Here is an 18,088-nt window from a genome sequence, read left to right as displayed (position 1 = left end):
AGGGGCCTGAGAGACAGCTCAGTGGTTTAGATCCCTTGCCACTCCCGAGGACCTGAGTTCAGTGTCCCTGCACCCACCCTAGGTGGTTCACAGCTACTGGTAACTCTAGCTCTAGGGGACCCAAGGTTCTCTTCTGTTTCCCTGGAGCCCCTACATGTATGCTCCTAATTCACCCTCACATAAATGAAAAGGCATTTTCATTAAAAGCCTAGCTAGTAAGTAGATAATCCAGCAGAAAGAACAGTGAGTATTATCAGCTATCCAGCTCACCAGTAGATAAAGCATTAAAGTGGAGGTCAACTCCTGTTGTTACCTGTTAGAGTCATAGTTGACAAGTATTGAAAGACGTGAGCATACTTGTTTTGGTTGGGTGAACGTGTGGTTTGGAGTTAGAGCAATATAGCAGGCAAGATGGCTGCCTCTCGTGCCCAGCCTTCATCTAGAAAGGTAACTGGGTGAGTTTGCTCCTGCTCCAAAGTTCCCGTTGTCACTGTCTCCTGTGCAGAGGTAAATCTGGAGAGATCCTTGGTGAGGAATGGGAAGGGTTGGTGTATGGCACACCAAAGGCTCCAGTCTGAAGTTTGAGCTCCCTGGCAAATGTTCCTGCTCCCCAACCCCCAGCCCCCTCAGGCTGCCGTTTGCTGTGGACATTTGTTCTAGCCAGTGAGAGCAGGAGTTGCTCTAGGGGGTTTAGCAGCTGAAGTTATCCTGGGTGAATCTGCAGTATGCCTCTCTCTTATGGGTACTTAGTGGTCGATGTTCTGAGGTGAGTGCATTCCCACTAAAAGGACTTAGGGAGCCAGCCACCCTTTATCCCCAACCACATGGGCTTGAGTAAAATAAGAGCCACACCACAAGGAATGCCTCTTAACCTTTATTGCGTGACTGGGGAGCAAGAGAGGATCGTACAGTGTGGTATGTTTGGCTGAGGGACAGGAGCAGGGAACCGATGTCATTGTCCTGCAGAGAGAAGCATAGTTAAGAGTTTTGAGATGTGGTGGAGTGATGGAATTTCACACTCACTTCTGCAGGGAATGTGAAATGTGACACTCCCCATCAGTCAGGCTGGGTCCCGCCTGTCAGGGAGGCATGCTTGTGAGGCTTGCTTTCCCACTTCTGGGCTGCGTTAGCTCACCATTAGCTTGGCTTGATAAATGAGACACGGAACCGGCAGGCTTGCAACACTGTGAAAGTGCTGGAAACAACTTCCAGATGCCTTTAAAAACAGTATGTTTAATATGAAAGTTCAGCTGAAGGTGAACATTAGCTGAAGCTGCCGTACAACCTGAAGTCTCTTCCTTTTCAAGAAGGCTGATTTTTCTTCCCTCAGATGAAGAGTGAATGATTAATTAGCCTGTCAGTATAAAAGGAGAGAATGTTAGTAGATTCTGCGTTTCCTTTTAAACGGGTTGCCTATTGTATTCCTTTCCGGTTTCCTGCATAGATATTTTAGAAACACATTCATCTTTTTACCTCACCACCACTGTCAAAGTTACCAACACATTTTAAGTCTTCTTGAACAATGACAATTTTCAGAAGAGACTCAACTCACTTCAGTACAGCTAGTTTTTTTGTTTTTTGTTTTTTTTGTTTTTTGTTTTTTTTTTTTTTTCAGTATCTAAATGTCTGCCTCACCACTGTCCCTCAACAAGCTCTGTGTGCTGCAGAGAGCAGAGCTGGAGAGGTGGGCTGCCCAGGCCCCTTCCCCTAGCCGTGTGGATTTCATGGGCCTCATTCATAAGACACACATTCAGGTTTACATGTCTGGTGAGGGGAGATGGTGTGATCCAATTACTGTGCTTTTAAAAACAAGTTGTGTGTGTGTGTGTGTGTGTGTGTGTGTGTGTGAACACAGAGAGAGGCAGAAAGAGAGAGGTGCCGTGGAGGCCAGAAGAGGGTGTCAGATCCCCTGGAGCTAGACTTAGGTGGTTGAGCTGGGATTTGAACTCTAGAAGGGCAGCAAGTGCTGCTAACTGTTGAGCCGTCTGCGCAGCCCCAGTTGCTGCTCCTTTCACTCCGTGGTGCTTCTGGGCATCTTTTTTCCCTTCCACCACTGGGACTGTGGCCTGCCACTGCCAAAGCCTCTGCTAACACCTAGGATGATTTTTTCCTCCCTCCCAAGTCCTACTTGTTACAATGACTTTATAGGAAGTTTAGCCCCAGATTTTTCCTGGGTGTGTAAATCTCCTTCCAGCACATTTATGTTCTAGGTATTGCACAAATTTCATCTTGATGCATGGCTCGGATCTGCGCTGGCCATCCCCATTTCTGTGTACAGCTGCCACCTGGGTTCTTCCTCCAAGGACATGTTTCCTCTCCTTGTTAATGTCCCTGTTTTCCTGGATCACACAATTTCCTATTTTTTTTTAAATTTATATCTTTTTTTAAAAAAGATTTATTTTATTATTATATGTAAGTACACTGTAGCTGTCTTCAGACACACCAGAAGAGGGAGTCAGATCTTGTTACGGATGGTTGTGAGCCACCATGTGGTTGCTGGGATTTGAACTCTGGACCTTCTGAAGAGCAGTCCGGTGCTCTTACCCACTGAGCCATCTCACCAGCCCCTTAATTTATATCTTTAGTTTGGTGGAAAATTTCTAAAAATTAGAAAGCTTTTGTGTTTTTTTGCTTGCTTGTTTGTTTTTTGTTTGTTTCTTGTTTTTGGCCTATACATGGTCTAAAAATGTCTAGGTTCTTTCTTTGATTAATAGTGAAATGGAGGACCACCAGACTATGATCTTTTTTATTTTTAAGACTGTATGTATAGCTTTTATTGTCATGTTGAATTGCTTGAATTTTAGAAACATCTCGTAACTGAAAATATATTTTGCCCAGAAGTTCTGAAACTGGTCAGGTGGGCGTGGTTTTGCTTCCCAAGAATAATTCTCCATAGGTGTCAGTGAGCCATCTGCACTACTGTCTTTATACATGAGGTGTGCAGAGGTCCAGGCTCCTGGTGGCAGTGGCACCTCTTGCTGCTTTATCTGTATATCTGAATGTCCTCAGGGAATTGGCCCAGTACAGGTTCACAGTCAGTTTACTTAGAATTGATTGCAACGATGTAGCAATAAGCAATGGAGTCTGAATTACAAAACAGTGCACCCTGCTGCCACTCTCCAGTGCAACTGACAATTTAGTCCTGACTTATATACTGAAATGGATGCTGTCCTTTAATTGGATGGTGTTACCTACCTGTCTGTCATAACTCTGTGCTGCACCTGAGAATTTCTAATGTTACTTTGTTTCTATATTTCTATCATCTCTAAGAATTTCATAAGTTGTGTTTGATTGTATCCACACCCTTCCTCCCCCAGCTCTCCCCAGATCCACCCCTACTTCCATCTCCCTCCAACTTTGTTCCTCCTCTTTTAGATAATAACCTAGTGAGTCCAGTTTGTGCTGTCTGTATCCTCCTTGGGTGTGGAGACATCTACTGAAGTGTGGTTGGTTTGCCAGAGCTCATGCCCTTAAAAAACCGGACTCTTCTTTCCCCAGAAGCCATTGATTGTCCATAGCTTCTCAGTTAGGGGTGAGGGCTCATGGTCCCCCTCCCGGCCATACTCCGGTGCTGACTGGCTTGATCTTGTTTTGTATAGGCAGCCATAGCTGCTAGGTCTTGAGAACAGGAGTCCTATCATGTCCTGAAGACATTATTGCTCTGATGCTCCCTGCCTTCTAACTCTTTCTAGAATCTTTCTGCCCCTTCTTCCATCATGGTCCTTGAACTGTGTGTACCTGTTGCTACAGGTGTCCCAGTTGTAAGTTTCTTCATTAGCTAATGTCTACTGCAAAGTGAAACTTCTCTGGTGTGATTGAGAGCTAGCCTCATCTGTGTGAACAGAGCTAAGACTAAAGGACGGTTTGATACTGTGTCCGTTTATTATTAATTATTTATTAATTATTCTCCAGAAAAATAGTCGTAGGTCTACCGCTGGTGAGTGTGAGCTCTTCAACCGTGGGTTCTGGGCCAGATCTACAGCAATCGAGCCAGACAGCAGTGGGTTACCCCATTCTTGCCACTATTGCAGCCATGGCATATGGAGAGGGGTGGGAGGGTAGGGGTGAGCAGGAAGTGAGGAGAGGGATCAATAACTCTAAGGATGTTTGAAAAAGCTGTATAAAATCTATTTTATAAGATATGTATATGAAATATATATAGTTATATAGTTATATACGAATCAAGAATATAAATATATATGCATTTAATTGGAGTTATCTTATACAGTTATCTGTTCCTCTCAGAATCCCTAAGTTGCCAACTAAGCAGAGCGGCAGGTATTGGGTCCCCAGAGCTGTTGGTCAGAGCTGGCTGCAGACCCCTCAGTGCAGGATTTTTCCTTCTGTTCAGCAGAACTTGTTGGTTAGACCCTGTCGCTGAGGGAAGACAGCACACACATTGGTCACAGAACATAGAAAAAGTCAAGTTGGTTCTGAGCAGTAAGCTCTCCCCTGCTGGCTGGCTTTCATAGCAGTAGAAAGTACTGTGTAGGCTACTAGAGGTGTGGTGGGGTGGGGGTCACCATTGTCTAACCAGCTGTGAACCCCGTAAATGACAACAATAACTGGCAAGACAAGGTATGTCATCTTAGTCTTGGTTTTTAGTTTGAATCTTGCTTTTTTTTCTTCAGAAACATGTGCCGACTTTGTGTTTGTTTTTGTTTTTTTTTTGTTTGGTTTCTTTTTTTTTTGTGGAGGGATGAGAGTGATGTCTTCTTTTATTTTTATTTTATTTTTTTAAATTTTTTTGGTTTTTCGAGACAGGGTTTCTCTGTGTAGTCTTGGCTGGCTTCGAACTCAGAAATCCGTCTGCCGCTGCCTCCCAAGTGCTGGGATTAAAGGCGTGCGCCACCACTCCCGGTCGTTCTTTTATCTTCTAGTACTCTGGGGTCCATGGGACCCCAATCTGTTTCTGCTGGAGGCTCATTCATGTAAATCGTTTCTCTTCTTGGGTAAGCCTTTCCATTTGCAGTTATTCTTCTGCTTCCTCCCGTGGGGAGATCCGTCTTGAGTGGTGTTATCCAGTATGCCACAGTGTGAGTTTGCGTGGCCACAGAATTGCTGTATTCAACAAGAAGAACACGGGACTGAGTGGGAACAGCTCTTTCTGGAAAAATTACCTCTCTTTTTTAAATTAAAAAAATCAAATTAGTACTAGAGTGGATTTTGGCTAGCCATCAGAGGGCAGTGTAGACAGTGATTCTCACCGTCCCCACGCCGGTCAAAGCCTCAGAGCAGTCTCCACACGAGGGCGCTATTCTCCGCACAAATTCTTTTAAGGGACCATTTCTGAGGGCAGAGCCTGTGGATAGTCACATGACTTCCCGTCCCTGTTAGGGCCCACTCTCCCTGCTCTCCCTGTGAGAGCCTGCTGCCTGTGAGGGTCTTCTCTATGTAGGGCCTGCAGTGAGGGCCTGCTCTCCCTGTGAGGGTCTGCTATCTGCAAGGGAACACTCTGCTCAGTGTGTTAGGGGCTCTGTGAGCATCTTCTGGCTTCATCTTGTTTTTGCTATGAACATAACAATCCCTTTCGTGCCTTTTCTTGCTAGTCGCTCTCCTGGGCGTTCTTTATCATCATGACCTCAGTAAGGTGGCTCCCTTTCTGGTAACAAGAATAAATAGCTTGCAAACCATTCTTTCTAATTTATTTGGTTGGCTGTTTTATCAGATTGGTCACCCCCTCCTCTAGGCAGTGAGTTGGGGCTCGTGGCTGACATTCTGAGTTTCTTTCCCTCAGTTTCCCTCTCTGTCTGGCTGTTCCCCCAGTGCCTAGAGTCCTGTTACTGCATTCCCCAACTTTGTTTTCTAATTGTTATTAAAATCACTTTATTCCTACCTCCTTACTACTGACAGTGTCAAGGAAACCCTGCCTATTCTAGGATACCAGGGGCTAAGCACTTCAGCTAGTTATCTTCTAACTGGTATCAGCCAGCATATAGGTTTGTTTTTCATAACCTGTGGGTAGATCAGACCTTTATAAACAAAGTCATTGTTGCTTAGCAACAGGATACATTCTGAGAAATGTGTCGTTAGATGAGTTTCACTGCAAACATAATAAAAAAAAAACCACTTACCCAAACTAAGACATAGTTATGTTGCTATTAGACAATGCAATCTTATGTCCCCATGGAACATGAGGAACATCTTTAACAAGATGTTATTATTGCTGTATTATTATGTGACACATGTACACTTAGTAAAAGCTTCAGTGAGTTTTATTTATCCTACAGATTTAGATAGAAAACATTGTAACAGAATTCTGCATACTGTTATTTCTTAGAATTGTACTCATTCTTGAAGTCCAAATGCTAGACTCTTCCATCATTGTATACAGCTCCAGCTCCTTCTTCAGTCTCATCTGCTTTGGCTTCCAATGGCGGATGCTTTCCAGCTTGACCTTTGACATTGTCCAGCAGACAGCTGTATGTAGTGTTTAGTTGGTTTACATCTGCACATTGCGTAACCGGTGACATGGTAAAATGCTGGCTGACTATGGCAGTATCTTCTCACTTTTTTTAAATGGGTTATTTTATTTATTTACATTTCAAAAATATTACTTTTTAAAGGACATGTTTAAGCAAAATATCTTTACAGTATTTACTTTTGATAATGAGATTTTACTTATCTTCTTTAAAGTAATTTAAGAATAATTGAATTAAGGAGATAGCTTGGCAGAGTGTGTGCTTAGCATGTATGGGGCTCTTGGTCTGATTCTTAGCACTACCCAAAAATAAAGCAGTCCACTTAGTTTTGCTTATGAACTTTATGTTTAAAAAAAGGATTGTTGTGGGAAATATCAAAAAATGAAACTGTCATGTTGCTGTGTTTGTGCCGGCAACTCTCTGCCCTGGTGGCCTGGCCGGCAGTAGCCGGACGGTCTTTATCTCATGGAGACTCTGACTCAAAGCACCAAAATCTCTTTACCCAGCTTGCTGGGTTCCCACTGGTGGGTCCTTACCACACCAACCCCATGCTTCCAATCCCCCACGGCCTTTGTGGTACACATCAGGCAAACCCACGCTTTGCCGCCATACTTTTCTCTCTGGAACCCTGATGATCTGCTGTGTGAAAGAAAACACAACACAAATACAAACAACAGTAACTCACTCACTGGGCGCAACAACTAAAATCCTAATCTTGTAAGCCTTATTAAATCTAAATCCTCCGGTGCCGAATCCTGACAGATCCGCCATTGAAACTGGGAGACACTCGTAGCTACATCTTGTCCTCACGCTATCCCTGCCCAGAAAGGACCTAACTCTCTCCTGTTTCCTGTCTTCCTCCGTCTAACCTGGAAGTCCCCCCTACTGGCCCAGTGATTGGCTCCTTTATTCATTAGGGGATTGAATATTGTTTCCAGGAACTTCTTTGGGAAAAGTATGGGGACGCGTGGTCCCATGTTTTACCTCTCTTCTGGTGGTGTCTGGGAACTGCCTGTATTGCTCAGGGATGGGGAGGAGGGGCAAGGTGAAGTCCAGGACAGGGGGTCATATCCATGTGGGGCAGCAGAGCAAGGCTGTATGCCAGGCTGGAAGGGGAAAGTGGGGCCTGCGGTGAGCAGGACCTGGGTCCATGCTGAATGCCAAGTGGTGGAGGGGCGGGAGAAGGAAGGCCTTCCTATGAGTCTTAGTTTTTCAGGTTGCTTAGGCAAAGTTCTTCCTCATGGCAACCTTTAATGAAGCTGCTCCCTGAGATGGTCTGAGCTTGTTCATATTTCTTTATTGGGGGTGGGTGGTGTGGGTGTGAATGCATGTGCTTTATGTGGGATGAACCAGGGATTGTATCATTTTGGGGACTATCCAGGAAGGGAAGGTCATTGGCTGAAGGCTAAGGCTATTGAGATGCCTCATTAGCGTGGAGAGGCTGTCCGGGTGCTGTTATATGACTGACTTCCCACCGTCATCTTAGCTGAGGGTCTTGGTTACCCACTCCAGAGCAGGCATGGAGGCAGGGAGGAGCAGCTCTGTTCATGTCATCTCAGATCTCTGAGATGTCCTGGGGTTTGAGCATGCTCCACCTCCCCAGTCCCATGCCTGTCTGGTGGCAGGGCCCACGTGTCCTGCAGGGACTGTGCATCCTTACAGGCCCTTGGATGGGGCAAGCCCTCAGAGTTCCCCCCTCACAGCCATTTTCCTACTCAACACAGAAGACTTTCAGACTTATTTGTCAAACTATAATATTTAATAGCTGTAATTGTCTAAACGTCCTAATTATATGTTGAGCTTGCTCATGCTTGTCAGCACTACCGCTTCCAGGCAAAGCTTAAACATCACATAAGCCAGTCTCTAATGTTATAATAGAATTAAATGCATCTGACCTGGGTCCTGTGCTTATTTCAGACATCGGAATGATTCTTATCACGAAGCTCTAAGAACATTTCAATTTAAAAATTGACCTTTTGGAATCGGTCCCTCTAGTCCTCTAGTTGTACATAATCAACATATACTTTAAATAGTAACCTGACTTTATTAATGTTTCTTCAAAATGTAACATGGTTATAAAATGTCTGTAGAGCAAAATGCCTTTAAAATGACATTCTCTTTCTTTATAGAGATACTTTCTAGTTGGGAGCAATCATGCAGAAACGAAGTACCGTGTCCTGAAAATTGATAGAACAGAACCGAAGGACTTGGTGGTAATCGACGACAGGGTGAGTATCGTTAGGCTCCCTGCCCGGCCCTCATGCAGGGCTCCAGTGTCTGTTGTTCTGAGGAGGTGAAACCACAGCTCTTAGTGGGATGGTGCCTCACTTATGAGTCCTGCAGGCAACTGGCAGTTTTCAGAGGCAGATAAATAACCCAGGGAGGCCTCACAGATGGCCTGTGCTTGTCCCACAGCACGTGTACACACAACAAGAAGTGAGGGAACTTCTTGGCCGCCTGGATCTGGGAAACAGAACAAAGATGAGCCAGAAAGGATCCTCCGGGTTGTTTCGAGCCGTCTCAGCTTTTGGAGTCGTAGGTAAGAAGTGTGCCTCCCTTGCCTGTTTCTTTATTTTGGTACAGATTACTTAGAGAGCTCATATGGCTCTATAGCTATATAGTCTTAACACATCCCCGTCAAATGTCATTATCAATCTATCAGACAATATCCACTCATGTGCTCGGCACCGTTCAGGTTTATATAGAGATAAACAAGTAGAGAAATGCTTGGAGGTGTCTGATGTCTGGCTTGCTGTGGAATGAGAAGTTAACACTAGCGTGAGCTATAAGCATCTATCTCACTGCCTATCAGTCAGCTAGAACCACAGATACAGTAAAACTTGCTTTAAATTGAACAGGACAGGTTACAGTATAGCCGGTCACAGACTTGTTCTTTGGATGACGTCTTACTTGAATTTTCTTTGTTAATAGGATGACCACAGACAACACTTGAGGAAATGGTTTATTTGGCTTGTGTTTATAGTCAGAGAAGACAGGGCAGAAACTAGAGGTAGGGATGATGCAGAGGCTATGGAGGAGTGCTGCTTCCTTATGGCTTGGGCGGCCTGCGTTCTTATACATCCAGGAACACCAGCCCAAGGGTACTACCCTCAGTGAGCTGGACCCTCTGCACGCAGGCCAGGCCTGGAGAAGCATTTTCTTGATTAAAATTTCTTCTTGCTAATGACCCTGCCTTGTGTTAAGTTGACATAGAAACTAGCCAGCACAGTGACCCCTTTCTTACTCAATGAGAAAGTTTCTTCAGGATCACAGAGAGAAAGATTCTATTCTTACTATGACTCAGAGATGCGATTTCCATCTATATATAGCAAGGTCGGTAGAACTTTAGGTAAGGGATTCCAAGCTGTGCTAGCTTTGCAGGGCAACTGGACTTTAGTTCACATTAAAGACCTAGTGTTGATCTCCTCCCCAACCTCTCTGAGGCAGGGTCTCCCTGTCTCTGGCTGGCCTGGAGTTTGCTGTGTAGACCAGGCTGCCCTTGAACTCACAGAGATCCTCCTGCCTCTGCCTCCCAAGTGCTGGGATTAAAGTTGTGTATGTCCACAGCTAGCCTGATATTGATGTCTTTAAGTACAGTCTGCTTTAGCCTGTGCCTGCTCCTTCCCATTTTATTTAGGCTCTGTCTCCCTTTCTTTCCCTGCACTTACATGCTCTGTGTTCCCCTTCTCGTGACAGACCATTAAACCCATCTGTGCTGCATGATGGCATGTGTTACTTTTTTCATGGCTGGGAGGAAGCAGCCTAGAATGGTCTCCTTGGTTCACAGTCAGAGGGCACAGCCCTTCTTGGCAGAGAAGGCACAACAGCCATGGTAGGAGGCAGCTGGTCACATGGCAGCCACAGTCAGGAAGCAGGGAGGAGTGAACCTCTCCCATCTTCTCCTTCTCATTCAGTCAAGGCCCCCAGCCCATGAGTGAGGGCTCCTGCCTCTGTTAATCCACTCTGGGAAGAGATTTGTCTCCTAGGTGACATTAGCTATCACAGATAGCTCTGTGCCTGATGGGGCTAGGACAGAGGAGAGAAGCCAGTTCACAGTCAAGGCAACTATAGGCTATAATTACACAGCCGAGTCCTATGGTGAAGTTCAGACATGTTGGAGTTTGGAATACTCAGATCTGGATGGCAGGAGAGCTTTCCAGGAAAAGAGGAGATTTACACCGCATCCTGAGGGTGGAGTGTGGTCCGGGAGAAAGTAGGAAGAGAGGTGAGGGCTCCTTAGGAGTGACAGCAGAGGCCGTAGCTACCCCATACCTGTAGTATCTGGGGGGTTGGCAAGTAGTCATCATAGCAAAGGCAGGGTGCTCAGGGCTTTGGGAGCTTGAATATGGAAAAAGCAGAATATTTACATCACAGCCTCTCAGCGGCTGGATCTTAAACCTGCTATAGTATACACTGGGCATTGCTACTGATGTTAACGATGGATATGGGCTTCATGTTATTTCAAGTTTCCAATTAGCACTTTCTATTTTAATGCTGCTTATTGAAACTTGTACTATACTCTGCCATATGTGAACTATTTTGTTTTCTCAGTGTGGTGTCTCAGCTTCTACATTCATGTTTAGGCCCATTTTGGGTCCCGGTGGTTACCCATGAAGACAGAGTGGTAAGACGTGTGTAATGGGCAATCTTGATTGCCAACTAGATAGGAATGAGAATTACTACGAGAGTCTCTGTGGATATGTCGGTGGGTGTGCTTCCAGAAAGTGATACCTGAGCAGGAAAACGCCCCCTCCCCCAGTGTGGGCAGGGCCATCCTTGCTCCCTCCCCCAGTGTGGGCAGTGCCATCCTCTAGGCTGGGGTCTCAGACTGAACTGAGCATGATGGCATTTTTCTCTCTCTGATTTTTTTTTCACTGTAGCTGCAGTGTGACCAGCCCCCTTCTTCCCCATGCTTCTGTGCCATTTCTTCTCCACCCTGTGGACTGTATCTCTTCAAACAAGGAGCCAAAGTCAATCTTCCTCCCTTAACGAGAAAAGTAATAAATGCAGCACCGTTGGCTTCCTCTCTTGGCTCCTTTTGTTTGCCTTCTCCTGAGTCTTGGCAAGTCCTTTGAGCTTCCTTGATTAGTTTGAGGGCGTGAGAAGGCTCATTTAATATCATATACATCCATCCGTTTACATTAGTAAGTTGTTAAATCAAGTACTGATTATATTTTAAAATTAAGAAAAAAGACTTAAAAGGAATAGGATTTAAGTATAGTATTTTTCAACTTAATAGTTACTTAGTAGTCTCACCTTATTATTTTAAAGCTGATATTTTACTATAACTTAAAATACCTATTATGTTTGTTATTTTGTGTATATGATTGTTTTGTCTACATGTATGTCTGTGCACCATGTGCACGCCTGGTGCCTGAGGAGGCAAGAAGAGGATGTTGCTTCTCCTGGAACTGGAGTTAAAAATGATGCTGAGCCACTATGTGGATGCTAGGAATCAAACCCAGGTTCTTTAGAAAGGCAATCAGTGCTCTTAACTGCTGAGCTGTCTCTCTAGTGACTAGATGGGCTAGAGCAGTCATTCTCAACCTGTGAGTCATTACTCCCGTAGGTCATTATCATGTCAGATATTTACATTATGATTTATAACAGTAACAAAATTGCAGTTACAAAGTAGCAAAAAAAAAAAAACTTTTATGGATGGAGGGTGGAGGTGGTAACCAGAACATAAGGAACTGCATTAAAAAAGGCAGCATTAGAAAGGCTGAGAACACTGGACTAGAGTCTAGTCCAAAGAATTTATTTGTGTGTGTGTGCGCATGTGTGTGTGTGTACATTTCTATGAAAGTGCCCACAGAAGTCAGAGAAGACATCAGATCCCCTGTAGTTGGAGTTGCAGGAGGTTGTTATCCACTTGATGTAAATGCTGATATTCAAACTTGGGTCTGCTGAAAGAGCAATTTGTTCTTAACTGCTGAATCAACTTTCCAGCCCATAGTACAACTTTTTGATGATAATTTTCTAAGGTGTATGTGGAATAGAATGCCTTATTGGCTAGCATTCAAAATAGAAATTACCTTGATTAAGTATACAAAGTGAAGGGAGATTATTAAATTACATTAAAATAGGTGCTGTGGGTATTCTGGCATTGTTTTGCACTGGTTGTCCTTATATTAAATGATGTCTAGACTATGCAATGTTGGTTTTTGTGGCACTTTTTGGTAATTTTTTTTTTTTTTTTTTGCTCTCGTCATGCTTTCTTTTTAGCAGTCTTCTTTGCCTAATTTTCTATTGGTCACCAAGATTTCAATAGTAGAAAGCTTATTTGATTAACTGATAAGTAGGTATTAATTTAACACACACATGGGCTCTGGATGGGGCCATCTTAGCTACTTCTCTCATCGTAAGCTCTCTGGCTGGAGGCTGCCCCTAGGTGGTGACAACAGCTCAAGCAGTTATACAATGTACCGAGTGTAGTTACTGACTAGAGATGTGTTTCATGCTCAGTTTACCCAGATGAAGGCTGTTTCTGATCAGTGAACACTAAATAGAGAGCGAATGAAAGTTTCTGTTTTTTTATAGTCTTGTTTTAGAAATAATGAAGGGCACTGAAATTATAGAAAATGTTTACCTTTAGAAAAAGTATCATCTCACTGTCAAAAGAACACTTGTGTGTGAAATGACTGAAATTTTACATGGTTACATTACAAATGGATACCTTGTATTCTAAAATAGTTTCTCTGCTAACTTCCAGCAAGCCAAGTTTGTGGATGTTTTTGTTGTGCTATTTTTAAGCTATTATGTTTATACACAGTCTATAAGAATCCAGAGCAGCCCTCCTCAGCTTTTTGTAGTTCAGCGCCAGCCTTCCCACCAGTATTTTGCAGAGTCAAACATAGTGCTGTGATTCATAGCTTGTGTGTGTAGTGTGCCATGTGTGGTATGCAATCTCCTCTATGCTTGATTAGAGTGAGCTCGATAGAGCATCCATACAGGTGTTGTGGCAACCTCAATGTTGTGGATTGCTGTTTGTATGGTCTGTTCCCTCAAGAGTGTCCACATTCAGCTGTGGTCAGGTAAAATCTTAATTAGTCAGATAAGGCTAGAGCCTGTGATTGGGCAGTGGAAGGGAAGACGGAGCTGAAAGTTTTAGAGAGGGGACAGAGAGTGAGGGAGAGAGAAGATGGAGGAAGAAGATGAGCCAGAAGCCCATGGCCTAAGAGAGACACAGGTAGCTATAGATATCATAGAAGGGCAATAGAGCAATGTCAGTTACATTTGCCCCTTCTAGGTATGCAGCTCGTGTTTATATCAGTTGAGTTTTGTGTTCTTTGTGCAGGCCTTTTGGGGTTGGAGATTTACCGTTATAAATCTGGTTGCTATATTGCAAGCCCTTAGTGTTATCATTTTACAGGGTTAAAGGGATTTGTGCGAGCAGCAGCTGGCTTTCTGAAGGCTAGCCACAGGGGGTGGTTGGCCTGGGAACATCTGAGCATCTCAGAGGTGGCATCAAGCCACGGGAACCACAGGGGCTGGCTGGACGGCAGCTGTCGGTGCCTAGCTGGAGATAGCTTAGTGTAGACTGATTTTTCCTAACTACAATCTACAACTCAAAGGCACAGACATTTCTAAGCTATCAGTCTCAGTTATGGACTTGTGCCTCTGCTGGAGCCTCTCCATTGTTATTCAGTGACCAGCAAGAACTGTGGAAACCACAGGTAGGGTCAGGAGCACTGTCACAAACTTGTTCTATCTGTCCCTGAAGCATATGGTTGGAGGTCTGCCGTCCTTCTGAGACTTAGCTATCTGTTCAGTGTCCTTTCCTAGCCTTTGCCACCTCTTGGAGGACACTCTTGGTATGTTGAAGGGGGGGTGGCAAAAATATACACTGAACCAAGGTAAAACTAAAGCACCATTAAAGATGGGGTAATGGGGGGAAGAGGATGCAGGGTCACAGTGAAAATTACAACCAAGCATGAGCCTCAGGGAGGTTTGGTTTTAGGGATGGTGTTTGGTTTCCCAGGAGCTGTGCTGTGGGAAGGTCCTGGGTGTCTTGTGAGGGTCTTCACACTTCTCTGTTGGAGGGCTATGCTCACTGAAGACTTTTAGGGAGGCTGGCATAGGAGCTCTCGGGTTGGGTGTTGACTCTGGTCAGTGGCTGGTGGAGTTGGTTCTTCCTCCAGTGTTCCATAAACTCTGTTCACACATTCTCAGCCCAGTGTCTCCAATACCACACTCAAGTGATGTGGCCTTCTTTATATTAGAGAGAGAGGAACCACTTTTACCTGAGGACTACTATCTAGTCATGTAGGAAGCACTCAGTGAAATTGGCCTGGGATCAAGGGCTTCAGAGAATGAAGACAGAGAGGCTGATATTTAGTTGATGGCGTTGTACTGAAGCTAAGTTGTTCTTAGCTTTATTTGGCAGGAATATTTTTACAAAGAGGGTCACTTATACTTTGTAGTAAAAAGGAAGAGGAAGCTAAAATGACTCAATGCCATTGTCTTGGGAAGTTTCAGCCTTGTGGGGAGGAAGCAACATCTATTTCTCTCCCCAGGTCCAAGTGACAGACCAGACCTTAGCCCCACCCAAACTCCCCTGAAGAACTGCTGTGTTTATTGAGCCTACAGAACCTTAGTGAGAGGTTACTGACAGGAACATGTAACCCCCCTCCCCCAAAAGCAGCTACACTGTAAAGTATGGAACCAGCATGGATAGTGGCTTCCCTATGGTTGCCCAAATGGAGTCCCCTTCCTTCAGTCCTAACCCATATGCACTAACCCCTCCCCCAGACCCTGAGCCCATGAGAAGTTACAGCAAAATTGTAATGATTGGTTGGAAGGAGTGTCTAGATACTCAGCTTAAGGTCTGGTGACCCTCCCCTTCTGTGAGGGGAGGGCAGCAGTCAAGCCCTGGGTGCTGCCTTTTGCAAGCAGGCGCAGCTGAACTGCTGAAGATGGTGGCCATTGAGCACAGAGAATAGTCACACACAACATAGCCTGCTGTTCTTAACACAGTTTTTCTTGAATAAACATTTATGCATTTGTTTATACATCAAGACTGAACTTCCAGTGTTTTGCTTTGTTTTAAAATTTTTGCAAGATGTGGTTGTTTCCCTGGGGCAAGAGTCTGGCTTGATTCTCCCATTGTCTCTTCACCACCAGCCCCCTCTCCACCTCTAGGGAAGTTGTTTTAACCCCCAGAGATGGAGTTCTGTTGGTTTCATAAGTACTAGGCTGCAACAAAGTATCTGACTCTTTATTTAGTCTCCCATATAGGATATACACATTCCAATTATTTGACAAAAAAGTAAACATTGTTTTGTAAACTCTTTAGAATAGGCTGAATATCCTTAATTAGGAAATTGAAAGTCCAGAATGCTCCAAAACCTCTGATCTGCGCCAGCTTTTCTAAGTAGCTCATGTGATAGTTACCTTTCAGTCGCTGAATGTGGTGTAGTTAGAAGTGAGCTCCTTGCTGTATCAATTAAGAAATGCAGAGACAAGTCCGAATGGTTCAGAGGGCATCTGTCTGCGTCTTATGTGTGTCTTTTATGTATGGATTTATCTCACTCTCCCTTTTCCCAGTGCTGATGATCAGGCCTCGGGGAATGCTGGGCAAACAGTCCACCACTGAGCCACTTTCCCAGCCTGATGATGTAGTTTTTACATCGTTTTCCTTTACTGCAAGCTCTTCTTTCTTTCATTTGTATCTGTGTGAGTGTGCATGTAACTCCGTGTGTGTGTGTGTGTGTGTGTGTGTGTGTGTGTGTATGTAGAAATAGAATTATGGCATAAATCATAAAATGTTCTGTCTTCCTCACTTTTAAGTGTATAATTCAGTGTGTTTCTTATCTTTATTGACAGACTTATAGACGGTTTTCCTTATACCGAATTGAAAGTATTCCCTCAAACAACTCTTCTTAATTTTACATATAATGTGTATGTTTATACAATACGTATTCTATAGGTATTCTATATGTCTAATCATATATATAGGACTAGGTTATAGGCTTTCCCCAAACTCACTGTATAGCTGAAGATGACCTGGAACACCTGATCTTCCTGCTTTCATCCCAAGGCTAAAACGATAGTCCACGCCACTGTGCCTGATTTCATCAGTGTTGGGACTGTGCCAGACTTTGTGCATGCGAGGCAAGTACTCTACCAACTTAGCCACATCTCCAGCCACCACCCAAAATAATTTTAGGCTATGTAAGTGCCAAAAATTTATATGACTGTAAAGTTATAAAAGTGTTAAAGTAGGAAATGTGTAAAGTCTTTGGTAAATATGTTTCTAAAATCATTTGCATTGCTAAGTTTATGTGACATTATATTTGTTTTTCTTATTTACAGGTTTTGTCAGGTTCTTAGAAGGCTACTATATTGTATTAATAACTAAGCGGAGGAAGATGGCAGACATTGGAGGTCATGCAATTTATAAGATTGAAGATACAAGTATGATTTATATCCCCAATGACTCTGTTCGGATTTCTCACCCCGACGAAGCTAGGTATGTACCGGTATTGGCAACTTATTATTTGTTTTTGACAGCAACAGAACCAAAGAAATACAAATGTTTATAGAAACATTGAATGTTGGATCAATATTCCAGTTTCTGCTAGGGGTTGTAAAGGTCTTTTCTGATGGTCCAGTGAGGATCAGCAGTCACCGCTGAAGCTGCCAGGTGTGGGAAACAAGGTTCACATGGCGTCAGCATGCTAAAATAAGTGTATAGCTTTTGATTATTTACAGAGATGAGTAATGCTTTCTTACATTAAAACTGGTAGACATATTTAGCCAAACGATGACACTTAGAGTCACCTCTTCATTTATTTGTTGTGTGTGTTGTATGTGCACACATAAGTGTGTGGGTTTGCATGCATGCAGAGGCTGGGTGTTGGGTGTTCTGCTGTATTTTTTTTTCTGCTGTATTTCTTCAAGACATGGCCTCTCACCCGAACTGGAACTTGCTGTTTTTCTAGCTAGAATGGCTGCCATTGGCCCCAGTGATGCTTCCGTCTCCTCACCTGCCTCCTAGCTCTGGCTAGATGAGCCTGCAGCCATAGCTGGGGTTTTATGTTGGTGCACACTTGTTAAGCGTCTCACTCATTGGGCTTTCTCTCCAGCCCTAATGTTACCTTTTCATTTGAAACAATGGGAACAACACAGACTACCTTAGTAATTCTGCTTAAAAAGTTTCACGCATACAGAAATAATCAGGCAAATCTATAGAGTGGGACCTTTTGAAAAGCAGTGGTCTTCAAGACCCTTACAAATGTGCAAGTCATCAAAGAAAAGCATAGACGTGTAGATTTTAGAACAGACAAGATAGGTGCATCCTGTGACTCTCACTTAGATTTCCAGTGAAGACATGGCATGTGTGCACACACATACACAGAGCTATAAAGGACTACTGGGACGATGTTAGAAGGCATATGGACTATAACTAGGCTTCAGTTAATGCCATGTATAAAAATTCAAAGGATACCAAGGCATAATTATATTTTTATGGTTGGTAATAGTTATAATTTAGCTATGCTCTTTCATGTTTAATATAGTGATTTGATAATCTTCGAATAAAATTATCTTATGATTAGTGCTGGGTACTATGTAGACATTATCTACAATATAGTACAATTATATCAATAGCTTGTTATACGAGGAATGAAGTAATATTTCCTAATATAGTTATAGAGGTATGTGAT

At 43.6% G+C, this 18,088-nt stretch overlaps 1 protein-coding gene across 1 annotated transcript in view; it reads left to right on the top strand.

The window, feature by feature from the left end:
• Positions 1–18,088, top strand: part of Fig4 (FIG4 phosphoinositide 5-phosphatase) — a 115,070-nt gene that overhangs the window by 8,991 nt on the left and 87,991 nt on the right. The window contains exons 2-4 of the mRNA NM_133999.1: positions 8,552–8,650; positions 8,838–8,961; positions 16,737–16,893. Of these exons, the coding sequence (NP_598760.1) occupies positions 8,552–8,650; positions 8,838–8,961; positions 16,737–16,893 (380 nt within the window). The remainder of the gene's footprint in view (positions 1–8,551; positions 8,651–8,837; positions 8,962–16,736; positions 16,894–18,088) is intronic.

Source organism: Mus musculus, chromosome 10 (assembly GCF_000001635.26).
Source record: "Mus musculus strain C57BL/6J chromosome 10, GRCm38.p6 C57BL/6J".
NCBI classification, from domain to species: domain Eukaryota; kingdom Metazoa; phylum Chordata; class Mammalia; order Rodentia; family Muridae; genus Mus; species Mus musculus.
This window is presented reverse-complemented; position numbering and strand designations above follow the sequence as displayed.